Raw genomic sequence first — 18,017 nt, 5'->3', positions numbered from 1 at the left:
CTTGAGCTTCATCGTAGAGGAAAGACCAAGAACAAGAGTAAGGGCCTATTTCCTGGGTGTCATGACTACTTAAATAAGAAAACTTACCCAGCCAAAAAGTTACAATTAGTATTAAGTCAGCTTTTTTTTTCTGTAATGTTTGTAAATGAAAAGGTCTTTTGTTCATTATTTTTTTTAAATGCCAGTCCTAAGGCTTGAACCGAGGGCCTTGGAACTGTCCCTGAGCATTTTCACTCAGGGCTAGCATTCTGCGCTGTGAGCAGCAGCTCCGCTTCCTAGTGAAAAGGTCTTTGGAGGAACAGGAGACTGCACAGATGAGACAGTTCACCCCAGGGGGTGTCTCTCCCGGTGGGGGGACCACGCTATCAGGGTGAGCCAGGACTACGAGGTCCATGGCCCCAGCTGCCCTCGCCTGCCATGGGGATTGCTCCCAGTCCTCCTCTCCCCCTTCTCTCCTCGCCCCTCCCCCCAGGCCTTCTTCAGCTCCAAGCCCCCCCAGACTCCAAGGCCCTCCCCAGGTTCCAAGGCCTCCCCCCAGCTCTGTGCCCCCCCCTGACTCTGAGGTCCCTCCTCCCCAGGCCCTGACACCCTCCCCAGGCTCCAAGGCTTCCCCCAGGCTCTGAGCACTCCCCCCTACAAGCTCCGAGGCCTGGATTCGAAGTCCCAGACCACCCTCCCCATTCCAGGACAGAGCTCTGTAAAGGATGTTTCAAAATGCGTTCAAGTCTGCTTCAGGGAAACCAAATTTAAACTGAAAATTGGTGCTGGGTAAAGCTGTTTAACATAAATATATATTAAAGTAACAATCCAAGTACTTTACTTGGGTTCATGGTGGGGAGCAGGGGCACTGACAGCTCACACCTATAATCCCAGCTGTTCAAGAGACTGAGATTTGAGGATGGAGGTTCAAAGCCAGCCAAGTCATACAAATCCAAGAGACCTTTATTTCCAGTTAACCAGCAATAAGCCAGAAGTGGAGGTGTGGCTCCACTGGTGGTGAGGTGCCAGTCCCGAGCAGATAGCTGAATGAGCGCTCAAGGCCCTGAGTGCAAGCCTAAAAAGAAAAATGGATCTGCAGCAGCCTCCAGCAGTGGTGAGGCTGGCACTGGTGTGCACTGGTACAGACGCACAGGAATCTGGGAGCTCTGCCTTCATGCTGAGACGGGTAGTTTTGTTCTTCCTCCAAATCATGGTTCCATGTTTTCTTGCAATATCTGACACCCGGTGTGTCATCAACATTAACTCAGTGATAAAACTGGATCGACAGCCTCATTATTTTCCTCCACTCCTTGCCTAAATCAATATCTGTTTTTTGTTGGTTATAAACTTGGAATAGTTGTTTGTCTGTCTGTGTCCTTTGAAGATAGGGGTACACAACCAGACTTAACCCTCTAACTCTACTTGACACATAGTTAATGGAAGAAGACCCCCTCCTTAGATACATGCGTTTTTTCTTTGTTCTCTTATGAATTAATAAATTACAGTGCTTCTATCTTCTGAGTAAACCTTTATCACTGATTAGGCCTCAAAGGCTAATTGAACTTATATTTACTAAAAGACCCAAAAGACTGATTTTTCCAAAAATGTAGACTTCAAGAATTGAAAAAGGTAAGCATGCATATAACTTTGAAATTATTATCTGTTATTTTTAAGTAGTTGTAAGCATGCATATAACTTCAAAATTATTATCTGTTATTTTTAAGTAGTTGTACATAGGAGTTTCAGTTCATCATGTCACTTTATGAATCCAATGTATCTTGATCAGTGTCCCTACCCACATAACTTGCATCTTTACCTGGCACTTTTAGAGCAAGGAAGCCAGTGAATGAAGGGAGCCTTTCTGTGTGTATATTTGTACTTCTCAAAGGAAAAATCTATAGAAAAGACAGTTTAAGTATCACTGAGAATTAATTGTGTATAAATGTTCTATCAAAGTGATAATCAAATGTGATTACTAACCATGAAATAAAATTACAATATTTAGGAAACATGTGCTCAGTAATAAATGCTTCTCATTCAAAATGTATGCTTTTAAACTAAGCTTACCTTCCAAGTTTGGAAAAAGACTTCATAACAAATAACTAAACAAAATGTTCTTAAATAACAGTTACTTAAGCTGGGTGCCGGTGGCTCATTCCTACAATCCTAGCTACTCAGGAGGCTGAGATCTAAGGGTACCAGTTCAAAGCCACACTGGGTAGGAAAGTCCGTGAGACTCTTATCGCCAATAAGCCACTCAGAAAACTGGAAGTGGTGCTGTGGCTCAAATGGTAAGAGCACTAGCTTTGAGCTGAAGAGCTCAGGGACAACTCCTTGCAGAGTTCAAGCCCCTCGACCAACAAAAACAAAATAACAGTTACTTAAACAGGTTACCACAGTCTATTTCCCTATTCTTACAATTGGAATTTAGTTGGTTGTGAACTTGGATTAGTTAAGATTAAAAAAAGATGAATCCTAGTGCATGACATTATGTATTCTGGGTTCATTTATCCAAAGGAAAGAAAAACGCTGGTTAACATACCTTAGACATAATGTATAATGAAGTCTCTAGCACAACACTTCCAAACTTTGCTGGGTATGGGATTTACTTGGAGTATTTCTTTTCTTTTCTTTTCTTTTCTTTTTGTCGGTCGTGGCGCCTGAACTCTGGGCCTGGGCATTGTCCCTCAGCTCTTCAGCTCAAGGCTAACACTCTACCTACTTGAGCAGAGTACCACTTCCAGCCTTTTCTGCTTATGTGGTGCTGAGGAATTGAACCCAGGGCTTCATGCATGCAAAGCAAGCACTCTACCACTGAGCCAACTTCCCAGCCCTAGTTGGAGTATTTCTAAAAGGCAGCATCTTTGCCCTAACCCCAGAGGTTCTAAACCAGTAATTTAAGATCCAGAATGTTTATCACACAAGTACATGCTCAGCTAACTCCTAGGAAATTAAAAGAGCACATGCCTCTTTGAGAAATCACATTAATTTTTTTAGTGCATATTGTATGTCCTATTTCATCTGAAGGCACCGATTTAGCAGCTAAAATGCTGGCTTGGGGTCACCTTTCAGATGCTTTGTACTGGATGGAACTTCCCACAAAAGACAAGATCTCTTTATTCTTCACCGTGGACGTGAAGATCTGTCCATAACTTGTACAGTTCATTCATGTTTCTGAGCCCTATGGCCTTTGGAATGGTTTTGCTTTAACTTGTGTGTGTTTCTTTTTTTTTTTTTTTTTGCTATCTTCCATATTGCCACAAATATTGTTGTACATATTAAAATGAAATTAAACCAGTGAATTTATTATGTTTTCTTCTTTTTCTAGGGAAGACGAGGCAAAACAGGACCCCCAGGAAAGCCGGGACCCCCAGGACCCCCCGTGAGTAAAGTATGGAGTGGCCATGCCTGAGTCTGTGCCTGTTTCTGTGTTCCCTAGGGACTGCTCTTCAGAACCATCTACAAAATTGGCTTGATGGAGAGCTTCCCACGTTCCTACAGATAGGAATTAGATACTGTGTGCTTCCAACGAGGAAACATTTCCTAATTTTAACACCATGTATAGAGCAGTTCATGTTGAGGGAAGCTTAGAGAGATAAAACTTAGAATAGCTGGAAGACAGCAAGGAAAGGCAGCTCTCTGGAGGCTCAGAGGCTTTGTTCCCAGCGTGACTTTCTCCAGGGCCTCAGGAGAGCACTGTTCCCTTGGGGATTGGGAAGTGTTCTCTAAATCAAAGGCATGCTGTCATTTAGGGGAGTGTGAATAAAGATGAAAAGAAATGGAACTGAACTGGAAAGTCTCTCAGGGCCTAAAGCAATTCAAAGTAATTAAAAAGCTTCAACAATCTTGTAATTCTTTGTTATGAGGCCAGATTTATAGTTTCCCGCTTTCTTAAGAAATTTCTGTACCAAAAAGCCAAGTTGTTTGCAAAAAAAAACTTTCTACAACTTTCCATTAACTAATAAGGTGTGTGTGTGTCTGTTTGTGTGTGTGTGTGTGTGTGTGTGTGTGTGTGTAAGAGAGAGAGAGAGAGAGAGAGAGAGAGAGAGAGAGAGAGAGAGAGAAACAGAGAGAGGACAATGCATGAAATATTAACTGTCCTATGGAACAAAAATAAGAGAATATTTACCAAAATAATTTTAAGTTGTCTTTGAGTCAGTTTCATGAAAGATTATATATATTTGTAACTATAATTTTACACATATAACTAGATATACATAGAAATATAGATATATTACTCAAAATTAGCTCTCCACTATCTAATAGAAATTTCATCTTTAGGGAAAATTTTTGGATTTAGGGAAGGCTTAGTTGCCATTTACACAAATGTAATCTGCATATAATAAAATTATTCGTAATCAGAATGCTTGGAATTAAGGAACAAATAAAGTGGCTACAGGGCAGGCTACAAGCCCCAATGTTAAATGTATTTTCTGAAATATCAATCCACTTTTCTGTTAAAAAGCAGAACTTGTCTATACAGAAGGAAAGCCTCCCAGATTCTCCCAAATACTTCCTGCATCTCTTCCTGCAAGTCTGTTTTCTGTGGATGTGGCTGATTGCACAGAGTAGGCACTTTATAAAACTAGTCCCTTATCCACCTGGCCAGCCCAGGAGGTCAGTGCCCTCCTGGGACCTAGTGGCATGCTGTGGGGTCTCTGGGCCAGCAGAGCAGGCCTGCTCAGGGAAACACAAACTGCTTCACGATACTTCACTCCCATGAAGTCATCTAACCTAATCACTTCCCAAAGCCCCACCTCCAAGCACCTTTCCCATATTTGGAAATTGCATCTGCAACACATAACATCTGGGAGAAACATTAAGGAGAGATGTTGCAGATTAATGAGACCCTTGAAAAGAAATCAGAATATAGGGCAGAAAGCAACTTGCTTAGGAAAGACATAATGTTCAGAAAAGGCATGGACTAAAGCTGAGTGCATTTATCCCCAGGCCTCATTCTGTGTTAGGTACGTCCAGTGGTTCATGAAACCCTCAGAACTCTCTGGACAAGCAGAAATTGTTCTCACTTTATAATTGGGTGTGTGGTGCTTAGAGATACCACAAAACGTGCTCAAGACTACATAACTAAGGATTCTAGAAATAAGACCCAGGACTTGATCCCTGAACCTAGCTGACCTCTTAGACCCAGGTAAGTAGCAACTGTCTGTTTATGATGTGACTGGGATCCTACACAAAGAATCATTTGAATTTTAGATGGCAATTTATGGCATTGTCCTAGCCTAGGACAACGAGAAAGTATGTGATGGTGGTAAGAAAATGAATCCCTTTGAGGGCCCTTCTGGATCATTCCCCTGGACATTTGCCTGCCTCCCTGACCTTCTCTGTAAGTTAGAAATAACAGCGCGACCTTCCCCATGCCAAGTATGCTGAGAACGTCCCTTCTGTGTGCAAAGCCTCTGCAAGTGTTTTAAACACTCATTAACATTTTAGCCAGAAGACGATTGTCTGACATGTCCAATAGAAATCACCAACATTTTTCACCTTTACAAATTTCTCAAAATCCAGTTGACAAAAATTGGAATGTTTATCCATGGATTCCCTAAGTGAACCCTCTAAATATGAAATACTTATTCTATATATGTAAATCCTACTTGAAGAGCTTTAAAATTTCCAACTAGCCATGACATTGGTGGGTGGCTTACTCCTGTAACCCTAGCTTCTCAAGAGGCTGAGATGTGAGGATCATGGTTAGAAGCCAGCCCAGGCAAGAGTCCATGAGACTCTTGTCTCCCATAAACCACCAAAAAAGCCAGAAGTGGAGCTGTAGCTCAAGTCATAGAGAACTAGCTAGCCTTGAGCAAAAAAGCTCAAGATTATCATCAAGGCCCTGAGTTTAATTCCTAGGACTGCACACACATGCATGCATGCATGCACACAATAATAATGAATAACACTGAATTTGAATAACTCAAGGACCATTTTTTTTTCTCCTTCAGGTTTAGGGTCTCTTTCTTGCTTGTGGGGTGTGATTATCTATGAGCTGAGCTATGGTATTTCATTAATTAAGATACTCTCTAAATCTCTACCTCCTATGCTTTGCACTCTAATAAAAGAAACTTTTCTAAAAAGTCTCATTAATTTCTGTATTATGACAAGAGCTAGAACATCTCAGGACTTGCAATGCCTTAGCTCTGATCACAGTGCTTGCTTTGGTGAAGGGGAAGCTGCTGGAGATGAGATAGGTTGACTGCATTACAGGAGGGAGGCTGTGCATGCCTTAACTTCCAATCCATTATCTCTGTGAGGAGTGTTCATTAAAAACCACATTTATTGTAAGATGTGCTATTATTTCTTCCTATTGCAGGTGAGGCTTTTCATTGTCTTTTTCTAGTATTGTTTTTGTGCACCGTCTCCTGGCTGCAGTTTGAATGTCACAGATTTGGTTGAAAAGATTCCAGGCTGGTACAATGTGGGATGGTGGCACCCCCTGGTGTCAGACTTGAGAACTGCAGGGCAGAGAACGGCCTGTAGGACTGTTGCAGTTGGGGACATTGTTCTGTGTTTGAGGCTTAATTTATAAACCAACACCATTTTATTTTTCAGGGTTGTGGCATTTTCTAGCTATCTTGTGGTAGAATGCACATAGAATATCATCAGCTTGTTAGATGGTTAAGGAGAAAATCGTTTTGAGCTCCTGGGCCTCTGAATGCCCAGGACCCACAAGCCCTGGCAGGAGTCTGCAGCATTAATGCACAGTGAAATGTGCAAGCAATATTGTAGAAAATACATACTGTCTTCTTAGTTCTCCCTCATTTTCCTTTTTGTGCTGGTACTGGGCTTGAATTCAGGGTCTGGGCACTGTCCCTGAGCTTTTCAGCTCTAGGCTGGTCTCTACCACTTGAGCCACAGCTCCATTTCTGGCTTTTTGGTGGTGCATTGGAGATAAGAGTCTTAAATCCTGCCTTGACTGTATTTGGACTTCAATCCTGAGATCTCCCTCCTAAGTGGGTAGGATTACAAAAATTAGCTAACCACTGCCCAGCACAAGTCAGTATTCTAAATACATTTTAGACTCAAGAAAAAAGTAGATGACCTCTATTAAAATGTCCTGTGTGTGATTGTATGCATGTTTGAGGCTAATCGTGTCTTGATAGGGTTCCAGTGCACACTCCTGACCTTCTTTCGTGATATGATTAGAGCTTTTGTTTCTAGTTTTCCTTATAGCAGGACCCTAGGTTTATTAAATGACTAAAGGCCATGAACTTTCAAGATAATATCCTCAGAGAAAATGACCCTGCCACTGACTCGAGTCAATGGGAGTAGTACTTTCACTTCTTATTAAAAACAAGATGGTATCCTCAGATTTTACATTATAAACACGGAAGACTTAAGAATTGGAGATATGACCAGCTAATTATTTTTATTGCCACTTGTCCCTCCTGGGTTTACAGCCCCAGACAAAACAGCTGTTGTCAACATAGCTGAGATTCCAGCCCCCCTGTGTCCACTGAGTGGACGCTGAGACGTGTGTGGGAGGCAGAGGCTGAGATTTCAAAAGTGGCGTTGGATTCTGTTTCCTAATGACATCTCTTGATCTCCATGAACAGAGGCAATAGGCAATTATAGGCATTTTCTGACTTCCTGAGATTTTTGTCCATTCTGGCTCTGTAACAGGACTTTTACCTTCACTCAGCCATAGGCCAGGTTGTATCTAAGCTGCTGTTCTTAAAAGCAGTATGGAAGCCAGGCACTGGTGGCTCATGCCGGTCATCCTAGCTACTCAGGAAACTGAGATCTGAGGGTCCTGGTTCTAAGCTAGCCTTGGAAGGGAGGGGAGGAAGGAAGAGAAAGGAAGAAAGAAAGAAAGAAAGAAAGAAAGAAAGAAAGAAAGAAAGAAAGAAAGAAAGAAAGAAAGAGAGAACGAGAGAAAGAAAGATAGGAAGAAAGGAAGAAAGGAAGGAGGGAGGGAAGGAAGGAAGGAAGGAAGAATAAAGAACAAAAGAAAGGAAGAAAGAAAGAAAAAAAGAAAAGAAAAAAGGCTCATGAGATGCTTATCTCTGGTTACCCAGAAAAGAAAGCTTGAAGTGGAACTGTGGCTCAAGTGGTAGGGCACCAGCCTTGCGCAGAAAAGCCAAGGGACAGTGTGCAGTCCCTGAGTTCAATCCCCAGCACGGCAGGGGGGGAGAAGAGGAGAGGAATAGAGAGACTCAGTACAGTGAACAGAAAATGTGTTGAGGAGAGGCGGGGCCTGCAAGCTAACGTCCTCCTGCTACTGGAGGCCCAGGGTGGACAAGAGGCAGGACGCAGTCCATCCTGAGGCAAGGCACAGTGGTCTTTTGCAGATAACACTGGATGCACACCATTTATTTCTACATGTCCTTGCTGGCCGGCCGGCTGGACCACAACAGGACATACTTGAAGAGAGATGAGAATGAAGTATTTTAGGGCTGGATGAGCACAACAGCATTAGGGGAGAAAACATTTTCCTAGCCAGCATGCCATGAAAAACATCTGTCAGGAAGTCCTGTTCTCTCACAAATACAGTAAGGTAATACTAGTTAGGTGGATAGCTGGGAAAAAGAAGTAGCTTCAGAATGATCTTGTTACACAGTGGTATGCAAAAGGTTAAACGTGTATGAACATAACTTAGCAAATCTGCTTTTATGAAGTGGTTAATTATACCCATTGACTGCCATTACTGCCCAGGCACATTCTACTCCTTTTTCACAATGACCAGCCAGGGACTGTGCAATCTTGGGAAACAATCAGGTCACATGTTGAGTATTTGCTCAGTCTTACAACCATAAACTCTATGTTCAAGTTCACTCAGTTACACAGCTCAGTACAGGCCACATGCAGACAGGTCCAGTACCAGTGACAGCACTTTCCTGGAAGCCACAGAGGAGAGTTTGAGGAATATACAGTCCAAACCCCCTCCACTCTCTCTGACTAGAACTGGCTGAAGCTTTGCTGTTGGTTAACGGGTGCAGAGCCGTGGCCCTGGTGGGGGCAGGCACAAGGGGCTGGAAGGCTCTGTCTCTGGGAAGTTTTCACTTCACCTGACAGAGCTAGTGGTGTAAGTGTGTTATTAGTGTAAAGCTGTGTCAGATGGGATACACAACAGAAAGTCAGTGCTGATGTGTGCTCCTCCTACTCCTGCTTTGCTTCTGCACTCAGTTTAGGCTTCCTAATTAACCTTTTAATACCAAAGAAAAAAATAATTACCTCCACCTTTGCTACTAGCCCCTTAGAATATTGGAAATATTTCTTTAAAGTGAACCCAAATGCCTTTCCAGTAACTAACTTCCTATCTGTTCTTAAAGCAAAGCTATTTTTTAGCATGTTTTGGAAAGTTTGTTGTTGCAACTTTATATATGTATATATACACACATATGTATACACACACACACACACACACACACACACACACACACAAAGGAGGAGGAGGAAAAGAAAAGAAATGTCAAGAGGAATTTAAAATGCTGTTAAGAGGAAAGCTAGGGAAGAGGGTTTAGGGGTGAGGGTGAGTAAGCAGCGGGCAATGAGACCCGACGCACTGGTGCCCAGGTGCAGTTCATGACAACAGTGAATGGGCTGAAAACTGCAATGCAGCTAAGCCAGGACTAAGAAAGCATAGAGAAACTTTGAAAATCTGCAGCCAGAGCAGTCCTCACCTAGTGAGGACCTGTCGTTGTATAATCTGCCTCTGAATGGTGCCCTTAGTCCTTTTTGCTTTGGTCTGGAGAGAGTTCTTCACTTGTGTCTGAGCCCTCCTGGCCCTCAGCTCTCCTCTTTCACTTACAGCTGTAACTGAGGTGGCAGGTGCCCGCCACCACACCCAGCCTCTTCTGTTCAGGTGGCATCCCATGGCTTTTTCTGTCGGGTTGGCCTCAAACTCACCTCTTCCTAGTCTCCATCTCTTGAGTCGCTGCGCTAGAGGCACAAGCCACATCTCTAGCCAAGTATATCTGACATCCTACTCTCACCGCTGGTGAGCAGCCGACTTCCCATGCTGCATGCAGCTCACATTCACTCCAGTGCAACAGGCTGCTCTGTGCAGTGGAGACACCCCAGGACCCCCAACCGAGTGACAGTCACACCCAATCCAAACAAGAAAACAGCCATCCCACCCACAGACCTGTGCAGTGGAGACACCCCAGGACCCCCAACCGAGTGACAGTCACACCCAATCCAAACAAGAAAACAGCCACCCCACCCACAGACCTGTGCAGTGGAGACACCCCAGGACCCCCAACCGAGTGACAGTTACACCCAATCCAAACAAGAAAACAGCCATCCCACCCACAGACCTGTGCAGTGGAGACACCCCAGGACCCCCAACCGAGTGACAGTCACACCCAATCCAAACAAGAAAACAGCCATCCCACCCACAGACCTGTGCAGTGGAGACACCCCAGGACCCCTACACCAGGTGACGGTCACAACTAATCCAAACAAGAGAAAACAGAGCCATCCACTGACAGTGTGCAGTAGAGACATTCTGGGATCCCCACGTTTGGTGTCAGTTACACCCAACCCAAAGAAGAGAAAACTTTAGAGCCACCCCACCAACAACATGCAGTGGAAACACACTGGGACCTCCACACCAGGTGACAGTCACACCCAATCCAAACAAGAAAACAACCATCCCACCCACAATGTGCAATGGAGACACCCCAGGACCCCCCACACCGGGTGACAGTCACACCCAATCCAAACAAGAAAACAACCATCCCACCCACAGACCTGTGCAGCCACGACTTCTGTGGCTTAAGAGAAGACACTGGGATATTTTTTCTTTTCTAAAATGGGTCCTTTCAGTGCAGACCTCAGAGAACAGGGTGGCTCATCTGTCTGGAACGCCTCTCACACCTTGTTGCCCAGGGGACCCATCACATACCACACGTTTTTAACTTCTCCTTTCTCAGAGTTGACTCATGGACTATGAGACCTCTGAGAGAGTTTGTGTCAAGAACTACTTGCAGGTGGATTCTTAGCTGTAAATCTCTTGGGATTTATGGTACCTGAAGTATTTGTAACAGAATGAAATGTCATCATAAATGCTCATTGTCTGACTAAGTAGCGCCCCACTTCAGATGAAACCCTCAGAGCACTATTTTGTGACTCGCAGAACAGATCCTATGAAATCCAGAGGTCCCTTTTGTGGGCACATCAATCTCCTAGGTGTCCGAATAATGTTCATGCTCTTCTATCTCCTGGCTTTGTAGAGTAGGCTATGTCCGAGGGAGCAGCTGCACAGAGAGCCACACTCCCTCAAGCCCCCAAGATTAAACTCAAAAGCAAGGCCAGGTTGTGGATGAGGAGTGAATTCCATGTTGGGACACTGCTCCACTCAGTGGGTTAATAACCATCCCCAAAGTCCCAGGCCCAATTCAACCCAGCGCTGCGGAGTTGACCACCCCCTACAGCTCTTGCTCTTCGCTCGTATCTCTTGTTCACATGGATGCATTCTCTGGGCCATGCGTTCTGGATCACCTGTTACTGCTTTTCCCCCACTGCCTCCCAGAGCCCCTTTGTGAATCCCCTCATTCACCCCTCATGTTCTGGACCAGTGCTCTCTCAGTGTGTGCACAGGTGTATCGTGAACCCCACGGTGCTGGGGGAATGCTCAGGCCCGACCATTGGTGGAGAGAAGGCATGATGCCCGGAGATCAGAGGTTTGCAAACATTGGAGACTTCCACCAGTTAACTCTGAAGCAAAGTGCTCATTTCCTCCCCTCCTGCACCAACTACAGTACTGGCTTATTAGAGTACTTAGTGCACTGCTTTTGATGTGAAAGCTTTTGGCATGGTGAGTAGACCATGAAACACATGCTGCGTGTCCACTGCAGATGTGGCTTTAACCTGGATGTGTGCCTTCACGTGAAACTAGTAGAACCAGTGCCATGGTGCTGTCTTTGCCATTCAGCCCATGGCACAACCTTGGCCCACTTAATTGTTAAACTCATTTCTCTTCATCTTAGAAATAACAATTCCTCGTGGCATCGCTACAAGGATTTAATAAGTGAACACAAACAAAGCCATGATGGAATGCCTGGTGTGCCGCACCAAAGACTTACTGCCTGTCATTCTGTGATTGATTTCTCTGCTCTATTCTGGATTATGGATTGTTCCGCTATATTTAGAGGCCCAACAACTAAAGCTCTCAGGTTTCACTAGAAAAAATGTCTGTGATGCTAAACTGGCCCACCCCATCACGGTTCTTTGTCTGGGCCTTATCACCCACAGCGCTCAAAGAGAGCCTGCCAGGCCTAGCCATCTCCTCTGCTATCTCCTGTTGTTTCCACCCATACTGTCAAAGTTCTTCCTCTGCTTGTATATTTGCAGGACCAAATCATATGAAACTTATGTCTCCTGAGTTTCACAAGAAAGTTACTAACTCCCATGATCTTGACTAGGAACGAAAGAAAAATTAACAGCTCAACGATTGCTTTCCTTATTAATTCATCCAAACAGACTTAAGATGCTGATGGGAAAGACATGTGGAAAATATATAAAGTCCAAAATACTGTGAGACTTCTTTTCTGACATTAGCTGTTTTTATTTCATTGTTGATTGTCTTTCCAATCACAGCCAGCTCCACTACCTGGAAGTCCCATGATTTATTTGCCCAGGAGTTGAAGCAGCCGGTGCTGGGCACCGTCCCCTTATGCCGGCACTGTCCCCCATGCTGGGTGCTGTCCCCCATGCCAGGCACTGACCTCTCACCCCGTGTCTCTTGTGTCAGTGGCACAGTGCCAAGGCTTCTTGTGACAAGAGTTCATTAGCCACAGTCTTTCTGAGAAACACTTGGTGTAAATGTGGGCCCATGTTGATTGTTTCCTATAGACCTAGGGGTTGCCTGTAGCAAGGAATGAAACTAGCAAGTGCTCCTTCCTCCATTTTCTTCACTTTTCAAGCCCATAATTCCCCTCCTCCCCTCCTTTTTTTTTGGTTGCTCATGGGTCCTGAAATCTGGGTCTGGGTGCTGTCCCTCAGCTCTTCAGCTCAAGGCTAGCACTCTACCACTTGAGCCACAGCGCCACTTCCAGCTTTTTCTGCTTACGTGGTGCTAAGGAATCGAACCCAGGGCCTCATGCATGCAAGGCAAGCATTCTACCACTGAGCCATCTTCCCAGCCCATCATAATTCCCTTTTCAAAGAGATTAATCTTGGCATAATGATGCTATTTATTTTGTTCATTCATCCTCTTATCTTCCAAAATAAACTGTGAGGGACTTTGCCTGTACCATATTCTGTCTTCTGTCCTACTCTCTCTCCTCCTCAAGGCCTGGAGGAAGTTTTCTCTCTCTTTTCTGGGACAGCTGAATAGATCTTGATTCAATCTACTTGATCTTAAATAATGCTAGGCTCTGTGGGGTTTTTGTTTTGTTTTGTTTTTTGTGGTCCTCTTCCCAATGTATCATCCTAAAAACCTGGAAAACTCTCCTCTCTCTCCCTTCCTGGAGGCCTTCAATCCAGACAAGTGGTCTTTCTTTCCTCTTCCCTGACAGCCAGCTCAGCACAATGCTATAGAGTTTCCAGGGCTACAAAAGCCAGCCAGTACTGAAATGCTAAATTCTGGGGTTTCAGCAGACATCGTTCTCCCACCCCCAAAGTCCACATGCAAATTCAAGATTAAAGTCTAAGTTCGACACTTCTATACTGTGTTCATCAGAGTCCTGCAAGATTGGCCCAAAACAAAAGAAAGCTAAACCTTCTCCCTCCCAAGTCTCTTGGGTGCAGTCTTCCAATAAAAATTTGCTGAGCCGGGTGCTGGTAGCTCACGCCTGTAATCCTAGCTACTCAGGAGGCTGAGATCTGAGGATCACGGTTCAAAGCCAGCCCGGGCAGGAGAGACCGTGAGACTCCTATCTCCAATAACCACCAGAAAAATCAGAAGTGGCACTGTAGCTCAAGTGGTAGAGCGCTGGCCTTGAGCTGAAGAGCTGAGGGACAGCGCCCAGGCCCAGAGTTCAAGCCCCAAGGCCAACCAAAAAAAAAAAAATTTGCTGAAGATTAACCTCCTCACAGAATGTTCCAGATTCCAACAAGTTCTTTCTTTGGACTCGTGTAATTCTTTCTTTGGACTCATGTAAGATTTGTTCTAGAAAAGCCTTTATGAACCTGACTATACCTTGATGTCCATTAATTAGAGTGTTTGACTTAATTGACTCTTCTCTTTTTTATAAGTTTTTTATGGTTTTTCTTTTTTCTTTTTGTCTCTTTGACTTGGAGAGTTTTTGGATACATTATTTAAATAGAAGTTTGTTTGACATATGCTTATACATTTATCTTTGCTTTGTTTCTTGCACAGGGACCTCCTGGTTTACAAGGAATACAGCAGACCTTTGGCAGCTATTTTAACAAGGTTTGACTTCTTTGTTTCCTGCATCTTGTATACAGAGAGATTGTATGTGATTCTGCCTTTGCGGGGTGGGGTGGGGGGAGCCTTATTAATGCCTAATTTCTCAGACATGATCATATGTACTCAATATCTTCCCATATTGAAAGCTGTCTCTGGATATAAATGATTTTAAAATATTTTACTCAACATGTTGTTATAAACCTGGAGTTTTATTTCTATTTTCATTTTTATATTATTTAGTGCTGGTACTGAAGCTTGAATTCTGCTCTTGCTTACCTTTGTGACACATGGCTGGTGCTCTACTACTTGAGCCAATGCTTTTTTTGCTGGTTATTTGGAGATAAGAGTCTCACAGCATTTTCTGCCTGGGTTGGCTCCAAACCATGATCCTCAGATCTCAGCATCCTGAGTAGCTAGGATTATGGATGTAAGCCACAGGTGCCCACTGGTGGGCAAAAACAAAGTTTACCTGCATGTTTGCTAATGCAAATAAGTTGCTTCTATCCCTAAAAATGGCTTTTTCTAGGTTCTCTAAAGGCAGAGAAATATTGCTGGCCATCCTGAAGCTCCGGGTGAGAGTCAAGAAATAGAATTCTTACCAAAGTTACTAGTGTCAGGCACAGGCTCCCATCCCAGCTGCTCTGGGTGAAAGCAGCATCAACTCCTGCGGTCTTCATCCCTGCTGGATTGGTGGATGGCCGACAGGGAAAGCACCCTGAATGCCAGTGTGGAAACCTCATCCCACTCAAGGACTTCAGGGTGTCATTGAGAGGGTCATCCTCCAGTGCCCAGTGCATGGGGGCTGCCCGAGGGGGCCCGAGGGGACACGGGGGCTGACCCGAGGGGCATGGGCTGGCCTGAGGGGACATGGGGGCTGACCCGAGGGGACACTGGGACTGACCCGAGGGGACACGGGGGGCTGACCGGAGGAAACACGGGGGACTGATCTGAGGGGGCATGGGGGCTGACCCGAGGGGACACTGGGACTGACCTGAGGGGACACTGGGACTGACCTAAGAGGACACGGGGGGCTGACCCGAGGGGACACTGGGACTGACCCGAGGGGACACGGGGACTGACCCGAGGGGCATGGGCTGGCCTGAGGGGACATGGGGGCTGACCCGAGGGGACACTGGGACTGACCCGAGGGGACACGGGGGGCTGTCCGGAGGGGACACGGGGGACTGATCTGAGGGGACATGGGGGCTGACCCAAGGGGACACTGGGACTGACCTGAGGGGTCATGGGGGGCTGACCCAAGGGGACACGGGGGGCTGACCCGAGGGGACACGGGGGCTGACCCGAGGGGACACTGGGACTGACCTGAGGGAACACGGGGGCTGACCTGAGGGGACACTGGGACTGACCCGAGGGGACACAGGGGGCTGACCCAAGGGGACACTGGGACTGACCCGAGGGGACACAGGGGTCTGACCTGAGGGGACACTTGGAATGACCCGAGGGGACATGGGGGCTGATCCCAGGGGACACAGGACTGACCCCCAGGGGCATGAACTGGCCCAAGGGGCATGGGCTTGCCCAAGAGGACACTCAGGCTGATCTGGGGGGACTCTGTTCAGTGGACAGACAAACAGCAGGTCATCACCAATACCCCGTGCCACAGTGAAAAGTGGAGACAGCCCCCTCCTCAGTCTCCTTGGCAGTCCTCCTCTCCATGTATCCTCAGCAGTCCCCGTCTCTCTGTCTCCTCAGTAGTCACCCCTCTTTCTCTGTTTCCTCATCAGTCCCCCCTTTCTTTTTGCTTCATGTCACTACTGCTGCATATCTCTTAACAAATCTCAAAGGTGCAGTATTCTAGCTCAGGTTTCAAGGAAGCTGGAGAGCCACAATAATCAATAGCAAGATAATTAACACAAAAATTCCAATTCTTTGTTTATCAAATTAATGTCAACGTAACAATGTAGGTAATTAGAGGTGCATCAATTTAAAATCAACCAGGAGCTCTTGGCTCATGCCTGCAATCCTAGCTACTCAGGAGGCTGAGATCTGAGTCTCCTAGGTTGAAGCATCCCTGGAAAGAAAGTCCATGACAATCAAAAAAACTGGATGTGGAACTGTCACTCAGATGGTAGAAAACCAGCCTTGAGCAAAAAGCTGAAGTGCAGCACCCAAACCCTGAGCTCAAGCCTCAATACTGGCAGCAGCATTTTAAGGAGAGGAAGACAGACAGGTAGACAGGCAGACTAAGGAGTGTGGTCTAGAATATTCTATGTGTGTGTTTTTTATGTTCAGTTTTGGATGTGCGGAATAAAAAAGCTAGACTTACCTCTCCGCCACACAAAGCAGTTTATAGCACTGCCTTTCACAGTCGACAGGTGCCCCAATCTGCATTGTTGCTTCCCAGAGAAGCATCAGCTCCAGCCTGCTCCTCCCCTGAAGATGCAGCGAGCAGCCCTTAGGCCCTGGCTGGGGAAAGCAGGTTTACCTGTGGGGTGTCAGCCCAGCAAGCAGTCCTAGTGGCCACTTGTCCAGTGTTGACCAGAAGAGCATTTGATGCCAGGCACCTGCAATCCTAGCTACTCAGGAGACTGAGAGCTGAGAATTGTGGTTTGAAGATAGCTTGGACAAAAAAGCCCATGAGATTCTTATCTCCAATTAACCACCAAAAAGCTGGAAGTGGAGCTGTGGCTCAAATGGTAGAGTGCTAGTCTTGAGTGAAAAAGCTAAAGGACAGTGTCCAGGTCCTGAGTTCAAGCCCTAGGACTGAGTGCGTATGCGTGTGCGCACATGTGCACACACGCATGTACACATACACACACACACACACACACACACACACACGATCTTGCAAAAACAAATCACATCGCTTGAGCAGCAGTGTTGCAGAGGTGTGCCTGTATCCCCCTGCTGTGTCTCTGGCTGTGGCCTCTGGGTTGTTAGGCTGCACAGTGTTGTTCTGCTCTGCTCTGCAGTCTAAGAGCCTGGGCCCCATCCAGAGATTTTCTCAGTCAGCTTAGTCCCTGTCCCTGCTTCCCTAACAGTATTAGAGCAAAATCAATGCTGATGACTTGTGCATAGGACTGACAGAATGCCTAAATCGTGTTTTCAGAATACCTCAAATTTCAATTCAAGCCTCGTTATCAGTACACAGGTATGCAGACACACACATACACACACACACACACACACACACACACACACACACACGCACGCACGCACAATTCTGGAAAATAAAAGCTTGCTTTGATACTCCGAGAAAAGATCTAAAAGTGATTGTGTAGCACTGTCAGTCACTTCTGTGTCTTAGATTTTGCTGCCAGTGTGTGGAGGCGAAGTCTTGGAACCCAGCACTTTGGCATACATGGCCTTGCGTCCCAGCCATCACTCCTGGACATGCGGGCTGGCGGGGCTGGGGGGGCACAGCCTGTCCCACAGGCTGCCCAGACCAGTGGGGCACATGTCCCAGGGCACAGCTGAGCCAGGGGGAGGGTGGCGACACGTTTAAGGCATTTAAATGACGGTGCATTTCTTGAAACAAAACAGCTGGCTTCTGCTTGCACTCTTCCTCAGGAAGCATGTGCTACTGAGGAATTCTCAAGACCTCACCCCTGAGAAATCTGATTCCCAGAAACAGGTGTTTGTCAGACTCTGAGGGCCTTTCTCGATTGCTCAAAATCTTCTCTAATTGCTTCAGAATCTTAAGTGGAATTTAAAAAAGACAATGGCATGGCCATTTTCTCGTCCTCCC

General features: G+C 45.8%; 1 protein-coding gene across 4 annotated transcripts in view; it reads left to right on the top strand.

Moving 5' to 3' along the window:
• Positions 1 to 18,017, top strand: part of Col19a1 (collagen type XIX alpha 1 chain) — a 218,753-nt gene that overhangs the window by 142,503 nt on the left and 58,233 nt on the right. For all 4 annotated transcript variants that reach the window (XM_070010079.1, XM_070010078.1, XM_070010080.1 and 1 more), the window contains 2 exons: positions 3,308 to 3,361; positions 14,258 to 14,311. In XM_070010079.1, coding sequence (XP_069866180.1) covers positions 3,308 to 3,361; positions 14,258 to 14,311 — 108 coding nt within the window. The remainder of the gene's footprint in view (positions 1 to 3,307; positions 3,362 to 14,257; positions 14,312 to 18,017) is intronic.

The sequence above is a fragment of the Dipodomys merriami genome, unplaced genomic scaffold (genome assembly GCF_024711535.1).
Source record: "Dipodomys merriami isolate MVZ:Mamm:240054 unplaced genomic scaffold, mDipMer1.0.p SCAF_8, whole genome shotgun sequence".
NCBI lineage: Eukaryota > Metazoa > Chordata > Mammalia > Rodentia > Heteromyidae > Dipodomys > Dipodomys merriami.
The sequence above is the reverse complement of the archived record's forward strand: the minus strand, read 5'-3'. Positions and strand labels throughout refer to the sequence as shown.